The sequence below is a fragment of the Equus caballus genome, chromosome 21, assembly GCF_041296265.1.
Source record: "Equus caballus isolate H_3958 breed thoroughbred chromosome 21, TB-T2T, whole genome shotgun sequence".
Lineage (NCBI taxonomy): Eukaryota > Metazoa > Chordata > Mammalia > Perissodactyla > Equidae > Equus > Equus caballus.
In genome coordinates, this window is record NC_091704.1 from 15,443,189 (window position 1) to 15,470,714 (window position 27,526).

General features: G+C 47.5%; 1 protein-coding gene across 1 annotated transcript; it reads right to left on the reverse strand.

Moving 5' to 3' along the window:
* Window positions 1-2,386: 2,386 nt before the first annotated feature.
* On the reverse strand, window positions 2,387-3,235 carry OR10H4K (olfactory receptor family 10 subfamily H member 4K). The gene is given in 1 exon segment (NM_001391451.1): window positions 2,387-3,235. A coding segment is annotated over 1 exon segment (849 nt).
* Between the last annotated feature and the right edge of the window lie 24,291 nt (window positions 3,236-27,526).

Here is a 27,526-nt window from a genome sequence, read left to right on the forward strand (position 1 = left end):
CCACTTCTGCACTATTGACATCTGGAGCTGGATGGTTCCATGCAGCTGGGGCTTCCTGTGAAGTGCACAATGTTTAGCAGCATCCCTGGCCTTGGCGCAGTAGATGCCAGGAGCATCCATCCCTGCTCATGAATTGTGACACTCTAAAAGGTGTCCAGATATGTCCAAATGTCCCCTGGTTGGGAGAGTCACCCTGCGCTGAGAGCTGCTGACTTACGAGCTGTAGAGGACTCCTAGGCCAGTCACTCAGAAGGAGCCCCGAATAGGCAACCCAAGAAGATCCCTCCCAAAGAAAGAGCCTCTCTTAGGACCCTTCTCCCTGGCCCTGACCGCATTACCAGGCTGTGCAGTGCTCCCCACAACTGTCTGATCCTGCCCTCCTACCTTCACAGTCCTGGTCCTCCTCAGCCTGGGCTGCCTCTCCCATGAAGCCGCCAGCAGGGGAGGGCAGAATAAGCTCTCCTGCTTGATGCTGTGAGCAGCACACACAGCCAGGTGTGGGTCAGGCCTCGGGGCTCCTCCGGCTGATGCCATGTGCTTTATCCCTGCTGCAGCCTTCCCAGCATGCTGCTCCCCAGGGCCTCTCCAGGATGCCAACCTAGAGGATCTGTCCACAGGGTCTGGAGAGGCCAGGAGGGACCTCAGTGGGCCTTTGGGGCCCTGCAGCCTCCACTCAACCTCCAGCTCTGCACACACAGCAAGGGCCCCCTGCCACCTCTCTCTGCCCAGAGAGGCCCCAGCCCCTGCTGAGGGCTGAGGAGCTCCCAGTCTTGGGGAGACAGGGCTGTGTACAGATGCCTCAACTCCTTGGGGTCCAGCTAGGGTCAGAGGGAAGGTTGGAGCTGGAGGAACCAGAGTGGGAATCCAGGGCTGTGCCCTGGGTGAGGACAGCTGAGGCTTCCCAGGATAAGGGCAACTGGGAGCTGGTCTTGGAGACAGGATTCTCTTGGGCAATAGGTGTGCTCAGTGTCTTCTGGACAAAGTGGATAGCCCTGCCTCTGTTCCCGGTCAAGTTCTAGCCTGTCCCTTTGTCCTGCCACCAGTATATGCCTCCGAGTCACATAGTAAAACTTAATTTTTGGTCTTTTGGCATGGTAGTTGGTTCCTGAGCCTCTGATATGAGTGTATTTGTATGCTAATGAGATGACTGGTGGATGTGGGTTTATCATTATAAAGTATCTTCTGCCTAAAACTACACGTATGCCTTGCCTTTGAGTAACAATTTCATCCCCCTTCCTGGGGATGAAACAATCAGGCCCCTTCCTGGATCCTCAGCCCTACTTGGTTCCCAACCCCAGCAGGAGAGTCAGACAGACCTAAAGTACCAGGTGACTACCTTCATTCACATGTCGTGTGACCTGCACCAACATTTCTCATCTGTGTAAGGGGGTACCCATATGTAGCCTCTGACCTCTCTTTGTGCCACCCTGAAATAGCACTTCTGCTCTTGAACACGTTCCCTGAATAGGTACAAGTAGCAAGGTAATGAGAAACTGACATTTTCCCTTAAGTTACAAGAGGAAAAAGGAGAAAGGATTTCCATAAGATGTCAGATAGCAGCACCCTCCTAACACGCTGTGTGTTCTCAGCCGAACACGGAGCCCTCTTTTCTTTCTCTCTCCCTCCCTCCTTCATGTCCCTTCTCTATCCTTTCCTCATGTGCAAATTGCCATCTTACAACCTCTTTCTCCTTCTTCCTGCTTCTTTCAGATTTTGCACCATATTCTTTCAAATCTAATTTGATGTTCAGATAACTTTAAATGACTTCATCCCTCCTAGTCCTCTCTCTCTGTATTTATTCTGATTCCTTTACTCAGCTCAGCTCAACAGAGAAAACATCCCTTAGAGTGTTTCACACCCAAAGGCGGTGAAGAACATTAGACAGTAAATCATTTTCTCAGAGACAAGCACTTCATTTTCTTTTCTACATTTGTTACAATTTAAAAGAAAAGGATAATAAAACACTAGACACAATGCTTGATACTCAGAAAGGACTCAGTGCTGGTGGCATTTATTATTATCCTATTTTTCTTCATTCATATTTGTTGGGGAGTAGTAAAGTCTTCCCCTGATTGTCCATTCAGGAAGGACCACGAGCACCAGTGCCCAGACACATCCAGGTGATGCTCCCCACTGGCCCACAGAGAGATGGCACATTCCTAGGCTTAGATACTGGATTGGAGTCCATCACACTGAGTCATTAACAAGAGATCGGGATTGCTCAGGCTCTGGAGCATGAAGACAAAAAATTACAGAAAAGCAAATAGCTAGATTGCGCTGAACTCCTATGGAGTGTGGGTATTTCCACTCACCTGAGTCCTTACAACTGTCCAAATGCGAGACATCTTGGCAATCTTATCATATTTCCTCATTCTCAAACAGTCTGTCATGAGTTGAGAGGACAGAATGTTCTGAGGAAGCTTTTTTTTATGGCATTCTTCAACTCCTTATTCCTGAGGCTGAAAATGATTGGGCTAAGAAAGGGCGTGAAGACTGTATAGGTGGTGGCCATCAGGGTGTTACTGTCCATAGAATGAGGGCCCTTGGGCTTGAGGTAGATGATGGAGGCAAAACCATACTGCACGACCACCACAGTGAGGTGGGACACACATGTGGAGAAGGTTCTGTGCCAGCCCTCAGCTGAGGGAATCCTCAAGATGGCAGACACGATGAAGACATAAGAGAGGAATATGAGGAACAAACAGCCCATCAGAGCCGTGGCACACACCAGGATCACACCCAAGGTGACAGAAGATGTCTCCTTCCCACAGGACAACTTCAAGAGGGAAAGTACATGGCAGAGAAAATGGTGGATCATGTTAGACCCACAGAATGTGAGGTGAAAAACTATCAATGTCACCATCATCCCCATGACTGAGCCACCAGCCCAGGACCAGAACACGAGACGGGCACAGTCACGGGGGCTCATGAGCACATTGTAGCGCAGAGGGTGACAGATGGCCACGTAGAGGTCATAGCCCATGATCATGAGCAGGAAGGAGTGTGTGAAGCCAAACACGAAGGAGAAGAACATCTGGCTGACACAGGCCACAAAGGTGATGGAGTGATGGGTGGAGAGCATGACCACCAGCATGCGAGGGGTGACAGCCACAGTGAACAGAATCTCAGAGATGGAGAGGGCGCACAGGAAGAGGTACATGGGCGTGTGGAGGCTGCGCTCACTCCAGATGGTGGCCATGATGAGCAGGTTCCCCAGCAGCGTGAACAGGTACATCAGCAGGTACAGGAAGAAGAAGATGGGCAGGAGATGCTGGGGGAAGGTGGAGAAGCCAATGAGGATGAATTCAGTCACCGTGCTCCAGTTCTGAGCAGGCTAGGATGCTGCATCTGCTCAGATCAGAAACAGAATGAAGCACAGTGATTCAAACAGACTCTAACTGAGATATGATGGCAATTTAAGAACTTTATACTGTTGAACAATTGGCTTAACTTTTCTGGGTCTCACAATCTTCATGCATAGCAAGGAGTAAATCATAAGAGTCCTTACCATCAGCACTGGGATATAGATAAAGTGAGATCATCATATTACATGATTAACACATAGTTTGACTACTGACTTTTTACTAACAGTGACTAAAATAAACTTCCCAGCTTGTAATCATTAAGGACAGATAGAGATGGTCAGAGTTGAATTCTCTTGAATGGAATGCCTGTTCAGGAAAACATATATTTGGATCTTGGGGTTAAAAATATTTTTCTTATCTCAGAATCTTTTTCTTGTAATTGCTTAACCCATTTATGCTTGTTTTAATACTATTTTATTGGTACGTATATCTGCCATCTTATTTTGTTTTTGTGTTTGCTCTTCTGAAGGAACTGAATAGAAAATTTGAAAAGAGAAGGATGGATGACTATATGCCAGGCAAATATATCAAGTGAAAGTTGATTCAGCAATCTTGATAACAGACAAAATGGATTTAAGGAAACAAGAATCATAATGTCTCCATTATGACTAGTCACTCAAAGGAACCAGGAATCCTGGAGAAATGGTCTGAGTGTGGACAAAAGCTAGGACATGTCTGCCACTGTGAAATGGAACTTTCACTGAGTAATGGGCTAATGTTAAGAGGATACAGGAACCAGGTTGAAAATGTGCCCACTGGCCAAAGCTGATCATGAACGAATGATCATTGTACAGAGGATGGAGGGTGAAACTACATGATACCATGGGGACGCAATCAGACAAATTCGGAAGGCAGAACCTTCCATAGAAACTGGTTTGGTCTCATCAATAAACCAGGTGATGAAAAGGATGAAGTGAAATTCAAGTGACATAACAAGCAGATGCAATATAGTGTACTACATTGGGTCCTGATGTAGATAAACCATCTGTAAAGCATTTTTATGGCAACAGAGAAAACTTTGATCATGGTATGAATGATTAGATGTAGAAATATTAAGAAATCATTATTAATGTAATCATTAAGCATATTCTTGCTATTTTGGGTGGGAAGCAAAATATTCTCAGTATTTACATGCATGCTAAAATTTAACAATTACACACATACACCAAGTGATAAAGAAATGATATTTTATAAATGTTAGAAGACCATCTTAGTGAGCAGCATAAATATCATTAATCTATGAATCAATACATCCTGGAATATTAAGTAATAATCAAACAACACAACATTAATGAAAGAGATATAAATAGAAATAGCTAAATCAATAATAGGTAGATAAATTATAGTTAGATATTTTGACAGATTTCAGAAATGCCATTTTTGAATTATTAGCAAGGATGCAATTAGTAATATTGAGACATTAGCTATTGGGTATATTTAGACTCTTCCAAAAAAGTGATTAAACATTGTTTTCCAACACAGAGAGGACTTTTACAAAAATTGACTCTATTAGGATGTAAAAGCATTTTCCATCAATGGCAAAGTTAAATATTATTCAGATTATAATACACTAGCATTAGAAATCATGGAGAAGGAATAGCTTTTCAAATCTCTTATGTTGGAAGCTAAATTTTCTATTAAATCTAACGTCTCAACAGTAAATCAGAAAAATTCAGAAATATTTTAATTAAATAAATTAAGCATTGAATGTCAATTTTTTAACCCAAAATAATCTTATTTGGGAAATAGACACCTTTAAATATATTTATCAGGAAATGAAAACAAGAAAACATCATGCTTAATAAAACTAATATCAGATTATTGGAAAAGATTAGTTAGATAGAAAAAAGGAGAAGATGCCAGTAACAAAACACAAAATTAACACTGGGAAATAACAAAACTAATGATATTTTTTAAATGACTAAAAACATAACATGACAAATTTGAAACTATACATGAAAGGAATAAATTCTTAGAAAATATACAATTCCAAAACTGATGCATGAAAAAATAGAAGCCCTGGATGCGGAAATAAGTTTTAAAGAAGTTGAGAAGTTTCGTCAAGGACCACCCCTACCTAATGCCGTTGGCCCCAGTGCATTTGCAGGTGAGCTCTCCTAAACTATAAGGAACAACTGGAACCTCATACACGTTCTTCAAAAAACAGAAAAACATATATGAAATCGACTGAACTCACTTCCTCAGGTTAATGCAATCTTGATTCTAAAGCCAGGTGGAACGTTTATAAGAGCAGATATATGCGTTCCCCCATCCGTGTGGATTTTAAAATCCATCATAAGACATAACCTAGTCAAATGCAACGGTTTATGAAAAACAGTATATTGTGATCAAGTGGTGTGGCAAGATCCCATGTATGAGAAGGATGGTTGAACATCAGACAACCTGTCATGTGACTCATCATATAAATAAAGTAAAAAAGAAAACTCATATAATTATTTCACTCAGGCGGGATAATTGTAAACTTCAACTCCTATTCATGGTTTTATGAAAGGTCTCTTCACTGTGTGAAATCAAAGGGGTCTTTCTTAGCTAGATCAAGAATATGTACTACAAAATTAGCAAATCCTGTACTAAATGGGGAAACTAGATGCAGTGTCTTAGGATCAGGCACAGGCCCCGGCTACTCACTGTCTCTGCTGCTCTTCAGCATGGAAGTGGCCGTCATGGGCGGGGCTGTAAGGAGAGGAAAAGAAGGGGCATCAGGATGGGAAGGGAAGAAACGTGATCGTCTACCTGGAGAAGATCCAAGCGTCAGGACGGGATACAGAGAACGACAGGAGAACACAACGCAGCCGAAGGTGAATCTGTTTACAAAACTCACAGTGTTCCTCATGCTGTTACCAGGAATAATCAATCAAATATAGAATTTAAGTAAAAAGTATGGTGACATTTCCCATAGTGACACAAACGATGAGGAATCAGCTCTCAAGCATTTTGGTCTCAGGATCCCTTTACATTGAACAGGCAGAGGCCTCCAAGGACTCTATCAATTTTTACCATATTACATGTTAAAGCTGAGAATCTTTAAAAATATTTACTGATTAGTATACTTAAAAGAACGATAACACACCACTTTCATGTTAATACAGGTAACGTTTTTAGAAAAGTAATTACACTTTCAAACAACAAGTAATGAGAAGAGTTGCCTGGATTGACATTTTTGCAAATACACCTAATGTCTGACTTGAGGGGAGACAAGCTGGCGCTCGCATCTGCATCTTCATCAGTCTGTGGCACACGCTGTTTTAGTTGAAGCATATGGCAAACACATCCCCACATGCAGTTGGAAAAGTAAGGACCTGATGGACCCCAGGGTTCCTCGTATGGCACTTTGAAATCCTCTGTTACAAAATATCTAATAATTAACCCAAAACATGCAACACCTCCAAAGACAGAAATTTTAACCACTAATAAAAATGTAGATGATCTGAATACACAGAAACCTGTCTACACTCTTGGATGGGATGAGCTAGTATGGTTATGCTGTCAGTCCTTTTCCAAATTATATCATTGGTGCAACTGCATTTCCAATTTCTGTGAATTGACTATCAATTTAACACTATGCTAAATTTCCTTCTGAAAAGTAAAAATCCATGCAAAGCTATACCAATTTTCTAAAAATGCAGTAAACAGCAGAGACAGCCATCCTAGGTATTGACACAAATTGTAGAGTCAGAGTCATTTTGAACAGTGTGAATCTGGAACATATAAAGACACTGATTAAATTAATTGATTTGCTCAAAAAGTATGCCTGCATTATCAAAATCTAATCTACGATAAAGGTGGCAGCAGAAACCAAACAGAAATGATGGATTTTTACTAATTTATGGTCGGAAAACTGATCGTTTTATGAAGCAAAGTAAACCAGATTTTCTGCCTATGGCCACGTTCAGAGATGTAATCCACATGGGTGAAGACATAAATATGAAATATAAACTATAAAGTTAACAGGAGAAATTTAGAAAAATAATTTTGTTGATCTAGCAGTGGAAAAGGATTTCTTAAGAAAACTCTAAAAGCACAAATGATAGGTGATTCTAAAAAGATATGGCACACCCACATTAAGGATTTATGTTCAGTGAAAGAGACTTTTGATAAAGTTGACAGGCAGATGGAGAGTTGGGAAAAATCATTTGCGTTGCCTGAAGCTGACAAGGGAACACTATCTAGTATAAACGTGAAACCATTATATCAGGAAGAAGTAGGAACCTCAATACAGAAATGAGCAAGGGTAATGAGCAGATATCTCACAAAAGGAGTTGCCAAGGCATATATAAGTATGCTTGAAAAAAGGAAGAAAAGAGCAAGAAAGAGAGAGAAAGAAAGAAACAGGGATGGAATTTCAAGGTATACTTATCCAATTCCCTAAAAGAGAGAGTGTCCAGTGTTGACGGGCTACAGGAAGAAAGAAACTGTAACACTGCTGGTGGGATGTAGAATGATGAAAATTAAGAATAGACATGCTCAGTACCCCTGAGTAACTATCTCATTTCTCACACCTGTCTATAAGGGAGCATGTAAGAGGATGTTCCTTGCTGCGCTGCTTTAGCGGGGAAATGAGACAAGCTTGCGAGTCCACAACTGGGAAGAGGGCAGGTAAGATGTGTTGGATGCAAACCCTGGAGCCCCAGGCAGGAGCTAGATATACACAGAGCAGGGTGAATGAGTCTTTAATATAATAGGAGTGAATAAAGCAAAACAGAGGAAAAACTCTCTGGCATAATTCCATTTGGGCACATTAAGGACATAGCACATGAAACCATTCTGTATGATACTGTAACAGTTCATACATGTCATTATTCCTCTGTCAAAACACATAGGACCTGGGACCGGCCCCGTGAATGAGTGGCTAAGTTCCCACACTCCGCTTCGGCAGCCCAGGATTACGCTGGTTCGGATCCTGGTTGCAAACATGGCCCCGCTCATCAGGCCATGTTGAGGAGGCGTCCCACACAGCATAACCGGAGGCTCTCAGAACTAGAATAGACAGCCAGGTATTGGGGGCATTGGGGAGAAGAAGAAAAATAAAAGGCAACAGTTGTTAGCTCAGGTGCCAATCTTCAAAAAAGAAAAATCCCATAGAATGAACAACACAAGAGTGAAACCTACTGAAAAATAAGGACTTTAGTTAAAAATAGTGTATCCACATTGATTCAATGAAAGAAACAATGGACCACCCTATTACAGTATGGTACAACGTTTATCAGCTTCCCTGGTCCCAGTCCACCAATGCCAGTAGCATCCCCTCCCTCCACATGAGTCAAACAACCAAACCCGTCTCCAACATGTACAAATATTCCCTAGGGGTCAGAATCAACCAAAAATGAGAATGCTGACCTAGAAGCTGCAAAGGGCATCTAGGCAGGGTGAGAAGCAGGGAAAAGAATAGGCAACGTGAGAAGACCCCTCCCAAGACTAAATTCTCTCTTAAGACACTTTATCCTGGCCCTGACCCCATGTCCAGGCTGGGCAAAGCTCCCAAAAACTGTCTGACCCTGTCCTCCTACCCTCGCCATCCTGGTCCCCCTCAGCCTGGGCTGCCTCTGCCATGAAGCCGCCAGCAGGGGAGGGCAGAAGAAGCTATCCTGCATGATGCTGTGAGCAGCACACACTGGCAGGTGTGGGGCACACCTTGGGGCTCCTCCAGTTGATGCCCTGTGCTTTATCCCTGCTGCAGCCTTCCCAGCACGCTGCTCCCCACGGCCTCTCTGGGACGCCAACCTAGAGGATCTGTCCACAGGGTCTGGAGAGGCCAGGAGGGACCTCAGTTGGCCTTTGGGGCCCTGCAGCCTCCACTCAACCTCCAGCTCTGCACACACAGCAAGGGCCCCTGCCACCTCTCTCTGCCCAGAGAGGCCCCAGCCCCTGCTGAGGGCTGAGGAGCTCCCAGTCTTGGGGAGACAGGGCTGGGTACAGATGCCTCAACTCCTTGGGGTCCAGCTAGGGTCAGAGGGAAGGTGGGAGCTGGAGGAACAAGAGTGGGAATCCAGGGCTGTGCCCTGGGTGAGGACAGGTGAGGCTCCCCAGGATAAGGGCAATTTGGAGCTAGTCTTGGAGACAGGATTCTCTTGGGTAATAGGTGTCTTCTGGACAAAGTCAATAGCCCCGCCTCTTTCTCAGTCAGGTTCTAGCCTGTCCCTGTTGTCCTGCCATCCAAGCCAGACAGTCTGACGTGAGCACATGCCTCCCTGTGATATAGGAAAACGTAAATGTTTGGTCTCTGCTCATTGTCCCTGGTTCTTGACACTCAGCTCCTAAATCCCTTGGAATCACTGGAGTGTCGAGTGTCTTCCATACTGACGAGATGACTGACAGATGGGAGCCCCTGGGTAGCTTCAGGATGGGGGCAGCACCTGAGATACCCAGGCAGGTTCAGACTTGGAACTTTCAGCCCCACACCCAGGACCTCTGGGGAGGGGAGAGGGGCTGGAGGTCAAGTTCCTCACCAATGCCCCATGATTGGATCAATCGTGCCTGGGTAGTGAGCTCCCCATGAGTCTCCCTAGACCACAGGATTTGGAGAGCTTCTGGGTTGTGAGCACATTGAGGCGCTGGGAGGGTGGTGCACCTGGAGAGGGCAGGGGAGTTCCATGCCCCTTCCCACATAACTTGCCCTAAGCATCTCTTCCAACTGGCTATTCCTGAGTGGTTTCCTCTATAATACTGGCAACAGTAACTAAAATGCTTTCCTGAATTCTGTGAATCATTCTAGCAAAGTGTCCAACCTCAACAGAGAGGGTTATGGGAACCCCATTCTGTGAAACCAAGTCAGACAGCAGTGTGGGTACCCTGGGCCCCCAATACCTGCCACTGGTCTCACAAGAGGGCCGTCTTGTGGGACTGAGCCCTTAAACCTGTGGAGTCAGTGCTAAAACCTGGCAGAGCAACCCCTTCACATCAGGCCAACAAGAGGGAAGCCCCAGCCAAGCAGGTGGGAAAGACTGAGACACAACCTCCCCACACACTTCTCTCTGCCGTGCAGCAGCCCAAACCGGGAGTGAACTCAAACCCAGAGCTCCGCCCTGAGGAGCCAGACACTGCTGAGACAGTTAAGGAAATTGCTTGAGTAATTTTGGCAAGGGTTACATTTCATTGCCCGGCTGCCCCCACCCCCACCCCACCATCCTCACACAAAGGTGCACATCAGCCTGTTGAAGCCACTGAGAAGTCCGGGGTGAGGGAAACTCTTTGTCTTTTATTTTGGACTCAAAGCGTTTGTCAAGTTGATCGCTTAACCTGGGTTGTGGGCACACTAGCGTTCATTTTATGGCTCCCTATAACATTTTGTATATTTGGTATGTTTGATAAGTAACAACAAAGCTTTCAGGGGGTGAAGTTCGTTAGTTTTTGACATATAAAAAGCTGTACATATTTAATGTATAAACTCAATGAGTTTGGAGATAAATATACACCCATGAAATCACCACCACCGTCAAGGCCACAGATACATCCACCACAACCCAAAGAGAAATCCATTTGATAAAGTTTAATCCCGTGCTTCCTTGAGTGGAAACCTACCTGAGATCTCTTTTATTTGGCTGTTTAATCATAATTCTGAACATTGGACTACAGTTTGTGAGATGCTGCAGCAAACATTTGATGTGAATAAACAAACTGGGTACTCCTGAAGACAGGGTGCCACCCGGTCGCCCACCCAAACCACTAAGAGTGAACCTGGCTGGAGCTGAGGGCTCCTGGTCCCAGAACAGGGTGACTAACGGATAGGCAGATCATCCTCCCTCCCTGGACGCCCAACTGGCTCAGGTCAGAGATGCCCATCCAGGAGCCCATGCTCATAGTCCAGGCAGGAAAATCATCACTTGCTCCACGGATGCCCAAGAAAGCAGCCACCCGGAGGAGGGCATGGGAGAGCAGCAAGAAGTCCAAGGCACAGGGACACCTCCGGACGGGAGATAACTTAAGGAAAAAACCTCCCGAGAGGAGGAGAGAGCCTCCTGCAGGAGTTGAGCACCCTGGCTGTAGACACATGCACATGTGCGTTTCAGCCCAGCTCCAGGTGGGACCTTGGCTCATCACCAAATTCACCCAGCCGCAGTGTCCTCAGCTGGAACACGGAGGTACAAACAGCTGCACGTCCTTGGTTGTTGTGAGGACTCAAGGAGATAAGGTGCAAACAACGCCTGACAAGTAGGAAGCACTCCCAGAAGGGTTCCAGGAGTATGATTACAGGGCATTGAATGCCAAGCTAAGAACTCTGGCATCTTTCCTAGAGGAATATTTCTGCCTTCAACACATATATTGAGGACCAGGCTCTGAAATAGGCGTGGGGACCACAGAGATGAATTAGATCCCATCCCTTCTCGTAGGACACTCCCACTTTGCCAGGGGAGCAGACCCATGAGGATGTAACCACACTTGGAGTGATGTGCTAGTGATGTTGAAAAATAAAGAAGCAGAGGTGGGCATAGGGAATCAGTAGGACTTCTCCAAGACGACAGAGAGAAAGCAAGCCACCCGGATGGGCCCCAAATAAAAGCATAAAGATGGCAAAGTTCAGAACAGAGGCCAAAGGCAACAGCCGGGGCATCAAGGGAGAAGAGGACCCTAAGCCTCCACCATCCTCTCGTCATGATCAGAGCTGAGATGTGAGTCAGGATCAGCCCCTGCGAATGCTTGAAAGAGGGCCTGGCTCTGGCTTTCACCTCACCAGCTTCATGAAGCCGCGTAGAGGACGGAGCTTCATCTCTGCAAAGTCCTTCTAGCTACTGAAACCCCCTTCTGCCATAGCAGGACCCCTCTATGCTCTGAGCTGCCCCAACCCCACTTTGTTATTCTGGGAGGCTCCACCCACCCTGCCCCCCCACCTCCTTAAACCTCACCACGGCTCTTTGCTCCTGGCTCAGCACCGGGTCCAAGACATCCAGGCGACTGGGCCTCAGCTAGTTTGTAGGGGGAGAGAACCTGGGTCTAGACTCCCAGTCAGCTTTAGCGTGAAAAGCACTTGCAGGTTCTCAGTGAAGCAGGGGGGGCTATTTCAATTGAAGCCATCATTCTACAGGCTCCTCTCTTCAGCTGCGTGCTGCCAGAGCCACTCCCCAGCCCTTTCATTTTCTTATTATTTTAAGTATAGGATGCACATCAGGGAGAAGACAACTAACTTGTGTGGAGTTCCCTCTGCTTCCCAGACTTGGTGCTCAGCACCAGGATTCCATAATCCTGTGTGCCCTTCCTGCCAGTCCTGTGAGGGCAGCACTGCACGCCAGACGAAGAGAGGGAAGCTCAAGAGTTTTCAAACGGCCCAAGACCCCAAAGCTAGGAAGGAGCAGAGTTACGGCACTAGGGGAAGGCCATCCTGTCCCAGTACCAGACCCAGATGGACAAAAAGTCCCTTGTCTCCCACTGGCTGTAGACAATGTCTTCTCTAGACCACCCTTTCCCTGAAAGTACAGACGTCCGAGGGTTCTGGCTTCACGCAAGGACCTTCCAGAGGCCCAAGGACGTCTCTCTTACCCCACACAGCCATCAGAGTCCAAGCCTTTTGTCACCAAGGTCAGCAAATGAGCTCCAGCAATGGAAACTTCAGAAGAATCGAAGCCCTGGATTCCTGCTTCCCATCAGCTTTTTTTTGTTTTCTTTTTTTGTGTCTGACAGAAAATTCATGTAACATAAAATTAATCATATTTAAATGAACAATTTGGTGGTTACCTCTATCTAGTTCCAAGACATTTTTGTTACCCCAAAAGGGAAGCCTGTACCTATTAGGCAGTCACTCCCCATCCTTCCAGCCCCTGGAAACCAGCAGTATGGGCCCTGTCTCTGTGAGTTTGCCTGTCCTAGACATTTCACTTAAATGAAGTCTTACAACATGTGGCCCTTTGTGTTCTTTCAGGGCTCATCCATGTCACATGACGTGTCAGGAGTTCATGTCTCTTTTATGGTTGAATACTACTACGTTGTATGCCCATGCCACATTTTGTTCATCCATTCATCCATTGATGGATGTTTGTTTTTATCCTTTTGAGATTTCCTTATTTTCTTGTAAATTCCTCTGTGAATTTAAGAGAGTGCATGTAATATTTTATTCATTATTGCTGGATGTTCTGTAGAAGGAGTTTTATCAGATTTTCTAGACATGAATATTACAAGATTTCAACATGTTTCTGAATTTTGGCACATCTTGCCTTTTTCTGTCCAGAAAAACTTTGACAACTCACAATGCCTCCAGCTTTGTGTGAATATATCAATTTCACTGCCACCATGCTGGCATTGAATATTAATATTTTAATTTATATGTAACTTCATGAGGAAAATGAGTACCTCAGTTTTGTTTTAGTAAGTGCCTTTGTTCATTAGCCACAACAAATGCTCTAGTTTTCAAATATTTTTTGTTAAAAATTCATTGTAAAGGTGAAATTGAACATGAATAGTCTAACTCAACAGTGAAGGTTCATACAGCTCCAATAATTACAGGATGTGAAAACAACTTAAATATCCATCGATGTATGAATGGATAAAGAAAATGTGGTATATCCATATGATGGAATATTACTCAGCCTTGAAAAAGAAGGCAATCATTCCACCTGAGACGACAGGGATGACCCTTGAGGACGTTAAGTGAAATAAGCCAGTCACAGAAGGACAAATAATGCACAATTCCACTCATATGAAGTATCTGAAATAGAAAAACTCATCGAAGCAGAGAGTAGAATGTTTGCCAGGGGTTGGAATGAGGGGAAAAGGGGAGTTTCTGCTCAACAGGTATAAAGTTGCTGTTGTGCAAGATGAATGAGTTCTAGAAGTCTGCTGTGCGACAGTATGCCTCCAGTGAACAATAGTGCATTGTGCACTTAAAAACTTAAGAGGATAGTTCTCATGCTAAGTGTTCTTACCACAATAATACTTAAAAAATTGAACTAACCAGGCTACCTAAATGCTGGACTCTGCACACACAACCACTCTGTTCCACGCTTAGGGACTCAGGGTCCAGTACTGAGTGAGACAACCACAGCTCCTGGCCTTACATGGCTCTTAATCCACACTTGATGGTCTGGCTCCTGGGCGTCATAGCCTCATCATGAGAAGAGGGCAATGGGCTCCAAGCTCACCCCTGGATGACGAATAGGGGAGGCATGACCTCCCAACAGACGTGGAGGTCATGATGGGAACCCAGCTACCGCCCCCCATAGGCAGGCACGCAGTACTTCCTGGGACAAATGCAGAGACAGGAGACTCCAAGGAACCAGAACTAATATGTACACAGAAGACAAGTGTGGGGACAGAGGACAATGTACATAATAAGCACAGCAAGCCTGTTTAATGAAAGGTGAGAGAACCTGGTGAGAAAGAGAAGAGCAGCCACTGACTTCCAGGAGCTGGCCTGGCCTCTCAGCTAGGTCCTTGTACTCTCTTGTTGAACATCAACATTTCACGGGACATCGGAAAACTCCGCTCTGTGGCTACGATGAGGCAAGATGAAAGCAAGATCCCTCCGTAATCACATCTGAACACAGGAAAAACATGAATGTTGTCCAAACCAAAAGAAGGAAAGAGAACTGACCAAACATGTCTGTCTCTTAGCTAAAGTGGGTGACTGCGGCTTCCTTACCGATGGAAACTGCTGCCTCAGTCTATTCCTCCCTCCTTCCAAATGAGGTTTATCGAGACACCCATTTATAGGATTATCCTGGTGTCTGACAGCATCCAACCCAGAGCAAAGCCCCACTCCCTTAGGGCCCCCAAATCACCTCGCACAGACCCACCTCCTAGAATAAGTCCTACCTAATGCCCTGCTAATGAGACGTGTCATGCTGCCTACTCTTGCTTGCTGTAACGAGCAGTGAGCCCAGCTTATCCAACATCAGGTGTGTCCTCGTGGTCTCTGGCTGTAGGAGATTGTCACTGACATGAATCCAGAGCCCACTTTCAGCAGTGGAATTTGAGTATCACTGAAAACATGCTGGGAGATGCTGTGGTGTAGACAAAATATATGCTCCCCAGCCTTGGGTCTCACCCCCTCCCTCCCCCAAGATACCCCGTCTGGATTACAGTGGAGCTTTGGCAACTGTGGGGAGGAGCAACTTCACTCCTCAGAGGAGAAAACAGAACAAGAGGGGAGACTCCCCTTCCCAAGTCATCTGTGCCTGAGAGTGGTCATTGTCCACTCTGCTCACGGGATCAGCTCCAGCAGTCATGGAGACATCACCTCTTAGGACGCCTCTTTTCGGGGTGCAACCCAAGGCTGTGAGTGTCAAGGCAATATTGTCAATGCAAAAAAGAAATAGCTACAGTGATGGACAAAGAGGTGAAAGGCATTATTCAGCTGATGAACAATGAGAAGGGGAACAAACTTTCAGTTAGAAGATGAATAAGGTCTGGGAATCTAATGGCCAGTGTGGTGACTCTAGTTAACAACACTGTATTGTGTATTTGAAAGGTGCTGAGAGTAGATTGTAGAAGTTCTCACCACACACAAAATATTGTAACTATGTCAGGTGATGGGTGTGTCAACTAATCTTATTGTGGTAATCATTTTGCGATATATACATTGCCAAATCACTATGCTGTACACCTTAAACTTACACAATGATGTCTGTCAACTATATCTCAATAGAGCTGGGGAAAAGAAGACCGAATTTTCCCTGTTATCAAAGGGAAGGGACCTTTTTCCTTCTCCATTGTCTTAAAGCATTGTCTTCAGAAAACTTGAATCTGTATAAACGTTCCCTTTCTCCACATCCTCACAGACGTTTGCTATGTTTTGTGCTTTTGTTTTTTTTATAACGGCCATCCTAACAGATGTGAGGAGATAGCTCATTGTGGTTTTGAGTGGCGTTTGCCTGATAAGAAGTGATGGTGAGCACTTTTTCATATGCCTGTTGGCCATCTGGATATCTTCCTTAGAGAAATTTCTATTTACGTCTGTTGCCCGTTTTTAAATCAGATTGTTTGTCTTTTGCTATTGAGTTGTGGGAATTCCTTATATATTTTGGATAACTGGTGCAGCCGCTCTTGCAAACAGTATGGCAGTTCCTCAAAAAATTAAAAATAGAACTGCCATATGATCCAGCAATCCCACTTCTAGCAGGTATCCAAAAGAACTGATCCCATGATGTCTAGAGATAGCTGCACTCTGACGTTCATTGCAGCGTTATTTACAATAACAAAAGACCTGGAAGCAACCTAAAATGTTCATCGACAGATGAACGGATAAAGAAAGTGTGGTATATACACACAATGGAATACTATTCAGCCTTAAAGAAGAAGGAAATCCTGCCATTTGCTACAACATGGACGAAATTGGAAGGCATTATGCTCAGTGAGATAAGCCAGACACAGAAGAACAAATGCTACAGGACTCCACTCACATGAGGAATCTGAAATAGTCAGACTCAAAGATGCAGAGAGTAGATGATGGTTATTGGCGGCTGCAGGAAGGCGGAATCAGGGAGCGCTGGTCAAAGGGGACATGGCTTCACTTGTGCGTGATGACTAAGGCCCAGAGTTCTACTGTAAACATAGTGCCTGCAGCTAACAATACTGTTGTGTACACTTAAAATTTTTTAAAGGCTAGATCTTACATTAAACACTTTTATCAGAAAAAAGAAGGAGGGAGGAAACTTTCACAGGTGATGGTTAAGTTTATGGCATTGCATGAACAAGGCAAAGAAAACATGCATTCGTAAATCCTTCCTCTGTCCCTTTGATATATACCATAACTCTTTCAAAAATCTCAATACGTCTCTTGCCAGCATTACAGTTCAGGAACATTTCTCTTCAGGGCCTGGAAGCTGACTCTCTGAAATGTGAACTCAGGGAGACAGGGCACGATCTCCCCATGACTGTGGAGTTTAGCCTGATGTCTGGCTTCAAAGTGGAACTGTTGTCTGTCGTAGAGATACAAGGTTTTATATTTTCCCCAGATAAAGACAACTAACTAAAAGAGACGGTCACCCCAATCACCCGATAAATCTAGGGTAGCTTATGAAAGAATGTATAGCAGTCTGTGCTATGAAGTCCTCAGACATAACGATAAGTTAGGGTTTATCTTGAAAATACGTAGGTAATGGATTGTACCTGCTTGACTGTAATAAAGGCTGAGATTTCTTTCTGTTTGCACTCGTGAGCAAGACAGCCACCATGTCAGGAATGGGGCCCTAGAAAAATAACCCCTCCCAGGCCTGGCTGCCGCCCCTGCAGAGAGCTTTGTCTGCCGACCGCAGTGACAGAGGCCAAAGCCCTTGGATGGCAGCTGGCTGCAGGGTCGAGTATGTTGGACGCCTTCCATCACAGGAGGAGGACGGAATGGAGACTTCCTTTGGATGGAGGTTGGCCTTTCCTTCTGGCCTAGTGCCAGCACCACCATCTCTAAATGGCGTTTGAAGGGCCTTATGCCCCTGAGATTCACTAACACCCCCCTGTAGTCATCACGCGGGCACAACTGGCCTCAGAGAACAGCCAAACAGTGCATGGGAAACTCAGTCATGGCTCCTTTTTCCAGCTGTGCCGCGTGAGCCAGACACTGCATCACGTCCCCACCAAGAACAGCTGAGACAGCTGCAGTCTGGACAGAGGAAGGCTCCCAGAGAGAAGCAGAGAGCCAGCAGCTGGCTTTTACTTGTAGGGCAGGCACTGATGGACATGAGCTCGAGCTTCAGTCTCCAAGGTCTCCAGGGTCTGGGCAAGAGCAAGCAAACCCAGGGAGCGCCAGACTTGGGAAGTGTAAGGAAATCCTCTTCCCATAAAGCCAGGAACCCACTCTGGAAATAAGCACACCCACTCCAAGGAAGACACAAGGAAAGGGGCTGTCGAACTCTTGCACCAAGCAGAGGGAGGAAAAATTACCAGGCAGAACGTGAAACTGCAAATGTGGGCTTCTAGACAAATGAATACTCTCTTGCTCATCCAAAAGCCAAGTGCTCAGGTTACTCCCAGACTCATTCTGTCCTCCAGGAGCCCGGCTGAAGCAAACAGACTCTCTCTGGAGAGACTCATTCCAATCAGACCTCAAAGAAGTTCCACAGATCACATCTCAATCAAAATGTGTAACTCACGGTAAAAAGAAGGAGAGAAAGAAAAAGACTAAGTCCACAAGGAAATGAGGCACCATGATCAGGAACCAACAGAAAACAGGCAGCGAAACAGACTACTGGACCTCCAGGCACGGAATTGATTTCTTCCTTTGAAGACACAAGATAACAGAACGATTGACCACAGGGGCTGGGGTTCTGCAAGCCTCCGCAGCAGCTAGAGGCCGCATGGAGCACGCTCTTCAGTATTGCCAGCTTCCCAGACTACAGGTGTGATGTCCTGGCAAATAAATGACAAGCAATGGGCGTAGACATGGCGCACTTGGGGCTGGGTGCTGTCATAGGCTGGGGTCCCCAGAATCGGGACCTCAGGTGAGGATGAATGTGAGCAACTTATAGGATGAGCAAGGGGCAATATTACGTAAAGCCTCATACAGGGTAACTTCGGCCTGAGCCCCCGGGGAGATCTGGAGATGCTCAGGTCACGCCTCAGGTAGTCTCAATCAGTGTCAGGAGAGCTAGAGCATTTATACTCCTGAGCCCATCAGTTATTATTACAGTCTGCTGCCAAGGGTAATGCAAACCCCCAGGCCCTCCTGGCCCTCTGGGGCCAAGCAAGGTGGGTTCTAGGAGCTCACAGCGTGCTGCCTACATGGCACCTGCTCTTCCTCCCTCAATTTCTAAGGATCACAAAGAGCTCACCAGACACCTTGGAACCAGAACACTTTCCACCTCCTCTCTCTCCCAGGTGCACCCATTCTGGGGCACCCTGTCCTCCACAAACAAAGCAGGAGTCTCCCCGGCTCAGGAATGGGGGGCAATCGCACTGGACGTCTCCCATCATGGGTCTCTGCACTCCCACTCCCGCCTCTGAACCCTGTGCCCTCTCAGTGGGCTGAGGGCAAAGGAGCACACGTCAGTCCCTTTGGAAGCAACCAACTGATGGTGTTCACCTCCTGTTCACATGGAAACTTTCACCACATTGATCTTCAAAGTTCTCATCTGAGTATTTGCTGCTCCCCCTAAGATCTGCCTCAGCAGCAGAGCGACATCACTCAGGGCACCCGGAAGACTCTGCCCCATTGGGCTGTAGTTTGAGCTGTGGGAAGGGTGGACCAGCACCCAGTCACTGCCAGCCCGGAACCAGGATTTGGAATCACTTCTGGAGGGAGGGACTGTGAGCTCAGGAGCTGGTTGGGGCAGAGGCAGCAATGAAAATGCACTGGTGGCAGCCAGGCGTGCTAGGTGGGTGGGGAGACCTGGCCCTGCCCCAATCTCCATCCAGCACTTGGGCAGGAACGGGGGAGGGGTGGGAGGAATCAGGATCAGGAAATCTGGGGACTGTGCTGACCCCAGAGTGTTGAACCCTGACAGCACACTGGAGCGGAGCATGTGAACTATCCACTACACCACAGGGCCAGCCTCTCAAATAGATATTTGCACACCCATATTCATAACAGCTTGACTATTCACAATAGTCAAGAGGCAGAAGCCACCAAAACGTCCATCGACTGGTGAAAGGACGTGCATGTATACAACAAAAATATATACAATGAAATGCATATATGTAAATATATGTACAATGAAATATCATTCAGCCTTCAAAGGAAGGAAATCTTGTCATATGCTGCAACATGGATGGACCTTGAGGACACTGTGCTAAGTGGAATAAGCTCAACACAGAAAGAGAAATCCTGTATTCTTCCACTTATACAAAGTATGTGAAGTAGTCAAATTCATAGAGACAGAAAGGAGAATGGTGGTTGCCAAGGGCTGGGCGAGGGGGAATGGGGAGTTTCTGTTTAACAGGTGTGGTGTTTCCCTTTTGCAAGATGAAAAGAGCTCTGGAGATCCATGGCACAACAACGTGATCACACCCAGCACTGCTGGACTGCAGACTCGGCAGAAGCTGAACTATAACAATGTACACAATGTTGTCTGCAACACGACCCGACCCCAATAAAAAAATGGTTAAGATGGTAAATTTTACGTTATGTGCTTTTTACACAAAAACATGAAATTCTGATGGCTGCAACAATAAGGATAAACCTTGAAAACATTATGCTACATGAAAAAATCCAGGTGCAAAATGTTGCCTGAGTCCACTAATATGAAATGATGGGCAAATCCATAGAGACCACAAGCAGATTAGTGGCTGCCAGGAGCTGGGGGCAGGGGAGATGGGGAGTGACTGCTTACAAGACAGCGTCTCCTTCTGGAGGGATGAAAATGTTTTGCAACTAGACAGAGGTGGTGATTGCAGGCTGTGAAGGGGCTAAGTGCACCAGCCTGTTTATTGTAAAATGGTTACTTCTATATTATGTGAATTTTACCTCAATTTCCTAGAGAGCAAGGTGGGCCTCCCTCAGCCATCTTCTGCCTCAGTGCTGTCTCTGCCTTGGTTCACAGCCCAGCCCAGGTGAAGAGGGGCAGAAAGGGAGAGAGTGCCCAGGGGCAGCCCCAAGCTAAGGCAGGGAGAACCCACTTCTGCCTGTTCAGCCTTCCTGCTCCTGCCCTGGGCAGCGCTGAGCCTCCACAAAGGTGTGCGCGAGAACAGCAAGAGAGGCACTTCAGGACAGCTCTGCTGCTCTGCTCAGGGCTGGGAGCCACGTGTTCCTACAGACTGGGACCTGGGTGCTCCCTGTGCCTCACACACGCACACACGCGTGTGCCCCACACCTTCACACACCAGCATTCCACCTCCCACCTCTCCCCACACAAGCAGGCGCTGCCGGCGCGTGCATCACAAATGCACACGCAGGCTCGCACGCGCGTGGGCCGCGTTGAGACCCGGGCCCTTGCACAGACGCAGAGACCCCGCCTGCAAGGATGGACTCAGCTGCGGAGAGTCTGGGCCACAGGCACACAAACGTCCACTGTCATGGCGCGACACCGCAGAAACGCCAGAATGGTGACTAACACCGGTGTCCCTGATAGGCAACTGTCTGCCCCACATCTGCGGCGACCACCACGGTGCGCACCAACGCTCGGGGGCTGTGAGCGCCCAGAGAAGCCTGGGGACGCCGCTCGAGAGTAAGGAGCCTCTGCTCCGGCGCTGCTGGCCCTGGCCTCCGTGGAGCTGGCTTCCGGACCCAGCACTCCAGTTGCCCACAGCCCTTCCCCTCTCCCGTGCTTGCATCCCTTTCTCCAGAAAGGCACCCAGGGGCGCACATGCTCCTCTATAGGCGGCCGCAGGGATAGCCCTGAGGGGGAAGCAGGGAGCCCCCACTCCCCCTGGGAGCGCAGAATGAGGGTGGCGGGGCCGGAGGCTGCCCCCTCGCTTTATCCCTGTCTTCTCTAGAGGAGCCTTCCAAAGGCGTCCCCGGGGAGCCAGGTGCAGGACGTGGGCGGGCCTGCTGCAAGGCCCTGGAGTCTGGCGGGGGCCTCTCGGAGACTTCCGGGCGCCTTGGGCCTCCCTGGGTTCAGCCCACAGAGGTGCCTGCAGCCCTCAAAGAGGATGGTTAGGTTGGAAGATAAAGGTGACAAGACCGCCCCTAGCTGGACGGAGGAAGGAACACAAAAGGGAGGCTGTGGCCACTTCCCTCTGCTCTCAATCCTGGGCTCCTCCCCTCTCTGGAAGGGTCCAGTGTGGACATCCCGTCTCAAAAGCCCAAGCTGCATCCACACCCTGGAAACAGACACCCCTGGGCCCTCCCAGAGAGACGGGTACAGGCTCCCAGGGCAGGCCTGCATCTGCTGTGGCGGAAATCCTGGGTCCCAGTCCTGTGAATGGTCTGGAAGAGGGCAGATGGCTGGCCCCTATGGCCATCAGAGGGCCCAGCCAGAGCTGGACTGTCTCCAGCAGGGTCCTGCTCTGGACCCAGGCTGCCCCTGCTGGGAAGGGAGGATGAGACAGCACCAGGCGGTTCCAGCCGTGAGCAACCAGGCTCCCTGGCTCTTGGGCCAAAATGGAGCTCAGTGTCTACTCTTCTCCATCCCCCACGTTCTCACCTCCAGGACGCCAGCACGATGCAAGCACGTATAATCTGGAAGACAACGTCAGCCTCTGTTCGTTTCCTGGGCCGACGAAACAAACAACCACAAACGGGGGCTTAAAACGACAGAAATCAATTCTCCCACAGCTCTGGAGGCCACAAGTCCAACATCGGGGTGCAGGCCGGGTGGCTCCTCCTGGGGGCTCTGGGGCCGCACCTGCTCTGTGCTGCTCTCCCGGCTTCTGGCGGCTGCTGGCAGCCCTTCACGGCATCACTCCACTCTATGCCTGCATCCTCACGGGGTCTTCTCCTTTGTCGGTGTGTCTTCTCCGCTTCCTTTAAGGACATCCGTCATTGGACACCGGTCATTTGGGGCCCAGCCTAAACCCAGCATGATTTCGTCTTGAGATCCTTACCTAATGACATCTGCAAAGACCCTATTTGCAAATGAGGTCATGTTCTGAGGTTGCAAGTGGACGTGGATCTCTGAGGGACACTGTTTGAACCCACTGCAGCATCCTTTGTGACTCAGCTCTCGACTCGATGTCCACTCCCTACATGGTGCTGGAAGGATCCTGCTAAATAAGCCTGATTACATCCTTTCCCTGCTTAGAACCAGCCAGGGCCCATGGTGCCCAGATGCCTCACTGCGGCTACAAGGCTCTGTGCAGTCTGGTCCCAGTTAGCCTCCGCAATTTCCTCTCTCAACTCCCTCCTCCTCTTCCAACACAGCAGCCCCACTTTGTATCTCTAGTCTGAAATGAGATGGGAGCATTTTCAGTTTCTTGAGTGTGCCAGACTCTCTCTCATCCCAGGGCCCTGTGCTTACCTCACTCCTCACTCCCATTTGTCTCAGTCAACTGGTCTCAGAGCACATGCTGCCTCCTCCAGGAAGCCTACCATGATTCCCCCACCCCTGGCTGGGTCAAGTGCCTTCCTGACTCTTAGCTCCCACTATCATAAGGTGTTGTCCTTGCCTGATTATCAGCCAGAGTCTCCCACTAGACTGTGACTTCACGAGGAGGGGGACCATGTCTCGCTGGTTCCATGCTGTGTGCCCAGCACTGAGAAGGCTCCTGCACATAGTAAATATTCAACAAATAGACATTGAAGAAAATAATGAAGGAAGTAGGTGCACTGAGACCCTACAGTGCAGGCAGGGAACGGGGGAGACACCATCTGAGCTGAACTTCGAAGCTTGAACAACAGTCCCTGGCACACAGTCATGGAGGAAATCGCAGGCAGAGAAGCCAGCATGAGGTAAGGGGTGGGGAAGTGCCTGGAATGGGGTTAGGAGAGGCTGGAGGTCAGAATGGGGCCAAAATATGAAAGGGCCGGAAAGCACCTTAGAACCATCTTTCTAGCCCCAGGGGGAGAAGGGGCTGGAGGGAGAGATCAGGAGGGGCTGGGGCAGCCGGCCTGGCCTGGCCTCAGGGTCCAGCCAACACTTTCCTCTAAGCTCTGTCCCACTGGGACAGCAGAAGACCCAGAATTTGATGGAATTTCCTCAGCACACCCCAAATCGGGAAAGTACATCAGAGGGACAGATGTTAAGCAAGAAATGGAGCCAGGACTTAGGAGAAAGATCCTTTGTTGCTGCTTCTGTGTGGCCAGAGGTCAGGAAACAAGACTGGAGTCACAGATCAGGGAGGGTTCAATGACCTAATCCACAGAGAGTAGGGCAGGCTGGGGGCTTCCTGGAGACAGTGGCACTTCAGCCGAGACTTTCTGCTCCAGAGGTGGAGTGAGAGGAAAGGGTGCATTGGGCAGAGGGAACAGCACATGCAAAGGACGAGGAAAGCACGTAGGAAGATGACTGTCCATCCAAAGAACAAAAGAAGGCCAAGATGGCAGGAGGCTTGGGCAGCAAGGAGGAGTGAGTGGCTCAAGGTGGCCTACAAGGATAGGCAGGAGTCCAAAGAAAAGGACCTGACTCCATAAGCCCAGAAGCCACTCATTTGCAGGAGGGGCACTGTCTATAATACACACACAAGGGCAGGTGGGTCCCTGTGATGCCAACCACACCTGAAAATCAATTCCAGATACCTTAGGGAAGACCTGTGTGCATCTCAGAAGGATTTTGCAGCTCACAGACTTTCCACAGGGAAAGGAGAGTCATGTGCCTGTTTCCTCAGCAAGTATTTGTTGAGCAGCTACTACGCGGCAGCTATGGGAACACAGTGGTGAGCAAGTCAGTGGTCCTACAGCTGGGCCGCCAGCCTAGTGGGGGTGGGGGCTGTTGAACAAGCAATTTGGACCACACGATGCAGTGAGCATTATGATCAGTGAGGTGGGAGCTGCGGCCGCCCCGCCGTATGCAATGGCAGGTGTTTTCTGTGCTTTGGGTTCTGCTGCCCAGGGCGCCTTGGTGAGTGCCGCAGCATTTGGCTGTTTGGAACTCTGGGAAGCTCATGCCTTGGGGGAAGAGAAGGCCACTTCCAATGCCCACTTACAGCTCTGGCTGCCAGTCAAAGTTGGGCTTAGAGTAATTGGGAAACTCTCCGAGGACCATCCTCCAGAGTGGAGTGAGCCTGAGGCTCTGCCTGCAGCTCCCCTTGAGGTGTCATCAGACTCTGCCTGCCTCAGCTCTGTGCCTGATCCTTAGGGATGTTTATATTTTTAATTTCCACAGAAGAAGTGGAAATAGGAATTGCTTGTCAATGTTAATGAGCCCCCAGGTGTCACAGACTATCCTGTGGCTCGTTCACTGGAAACACGGAATTGGCTGCCATGGGATGCTATGCCAGCAGAATTGGGCAGGCTGTGCAGTGCAGGCGCTTTTCATCCCTCCGTGTCCCCCAGGAAAGACCCCTGGCGGCCCTGGATGATGGGCACTGAGGGCACAGGGTGGAGCTGGAAGTGGTGGATTCAGACGAATTACACTAATTGCCTGCTGTGGAGACCCCAGGACGTCACTTCAGTCAAATCTCTGGGGCTTTTTTGGTTTGTTTTCTTAAACAGAGGCAAGCTGACTGCCACTGTGCATGCTTTGTTTCTCTTCAGATTGTTAAACATAGGTTAGCAGTCAAGGTCTGAATAACTTTTTGTTTCAGGGCAATGCCTCACATCAAACCTGCTTGGGTTCAAATCATGACTCAGTCAATTCTTTGCTGCATGACATTGGTGAAGTGAATTGACCTCTCTGTGACTCCCTCTGCAAGTGCGGAGGCTAATAGGAACAGAACCTGCCTCACTGCTCTGTGTATGAACTTGCTGGTGCTTAGTAAGCTCTCAGTAAGTGCTGGATGGTATTATTTATCACTCAGTGGCATCTTGTAAGTGTTTGCACCAACTGACTCCTTCACTTCCCTTACCCCACACTTGAGAATTTGTCCCTTCATTCACTCAGCAAATGTTTATTGAATGCTCTCTGTGCTCCACGCTTTTGGAATTCAAGCACAGAGCAAGCACAGTGAGGACCCCTGCCCTCCTGGCGTTTACCTCACAGTCAGGAGAAAATAAACCACGAGAATATGAGTTAATGAATCAAAGAGTTACACCTTTGTGTTAGTATCTTAAAAGAATTAAAAAGCGTGCTGATTTTAGGATTAGGAACCCAGTATTAGAAATGGAGAGCACGTAGAAGGGGTGGAGCAAAATGGCGGGGTGAGCTGACCCGGGATTCTCTCCCCTCAAAATACAACAAAGGATTGGAAAAACTGAATTTCAGAGAATAAATCTAATGCCAACACATTAGAGACCTACAATACCAAGAAGGTGGAGATTATAAACCTTGCTGAAGGCCTCGGAGGCGCTGGAACGGGTAGGAGAGAACATCGCTCCATCCCCTAGAGTCTGCGATTGCTGCTGCGCAGGTCCCGGAAGGAGCGGGGGAGGGGCCGCACGACCAGAGGATCATCCAGGACTCCTGCTGCTGGTTCAGTGGAAACGCACTGACAGGGCAAAGCTTCCGTGCGCGGGGACCACATAAACCCAGGGCCTTGGGAGACCAGAGAACAGAACTGATCTGAATCCAGATAGGCGTACGAGAATAGCAGCCCCTCCCTCCTGGCAAAGCTACTGGGCACCGCCATCTTGCCTGAAGGCGGAGAGCTCAGAACATGTGGCTCTCCACCCCCATCTGGTGGCGACAGGCTGTAACTGCAACCGAATTCTACCACCATGTGAAAAAACCGCTCCTCTACCATCCAGCAATTTATAAAAGCCCCAGACCAGAAGGAAAAGAATAAAAAGATAGAATTAAGTCCTGACGACTTGAAATTAGGTAAACTAAGTGATAATGAGTTCAGAGCAGCTATAATAAAAAAACTCAATGAGGTAGAGAGAAAGATAGAGAAACAAGCCAATGAGTTCTGGAGTTAATTCACAAAAGAGATTGAAATCACAAAGAAGAATCAAACAGAATTGCTAGAGATGAAAAACACAATGGACCAGATAAAACAGAATACGGATTTGCTGAATGCCTGTGTAGACACCATAGAAGAGCAAATTAACATAATTGAAGACAGACAGACTGAATGGGTCCAGACAGAGGAAGAAAGAGACCTAAGAATTAAAAAAAAGAGGAAAAGCTCCTAGAGATAGTGGATTCAATGAGGAGTGAGAACTTAAGAATCTTAGGAATTCCCGGGCACATGGAAAAGGAAAATGGAGCAGAAAGTGTGCTTAACGAAATTATAGAAGAGAACTTCCCAAATCTAGGGATTGAGGGAGAAATGTGTGTAGAGGAAGCTTTCAGATCTCCTAGATTTGTCAATGTAAAAAGACCTACTGCAAGGCACATAGTAGTACAATTGGCAAGAAGGAAAGATAAAGAAAGAATACTCAGGGAAGTAAGAAAAAAGAAGAGAATAACCTATAAAGGAGACCCTATCAGACTTTCAGTGGATTTCTCTACAGAAACCTTACAAGGTAGGAGAGAATGGAGTGACATATTCAAAGCTGTAAAAGATAAAAATCTTCAGCCAAGAATACTCTAGTCAGCAAGAATTTCCTTCAGATATGAGGGAGAAATTAAATCTTTTCCAGACAAACAAAAGTTAAGGGAATTTGTAACTAAAAGCCCTCCACTACAAGAGATCCTCAAGAAGGCTCTCATACCTGAAAAAAGAAAAAAGGGAGAAAGGAGTCACAATCCACAGACTAGGGAGACCGATGGATAGAACCAGAACAGGATAGCAAATGTTCAACTATAGCATTAGGGTAAAGGTAAGGAAACTACCAAAGCAAGGACGATCTTATCACTCTAACTACAAAT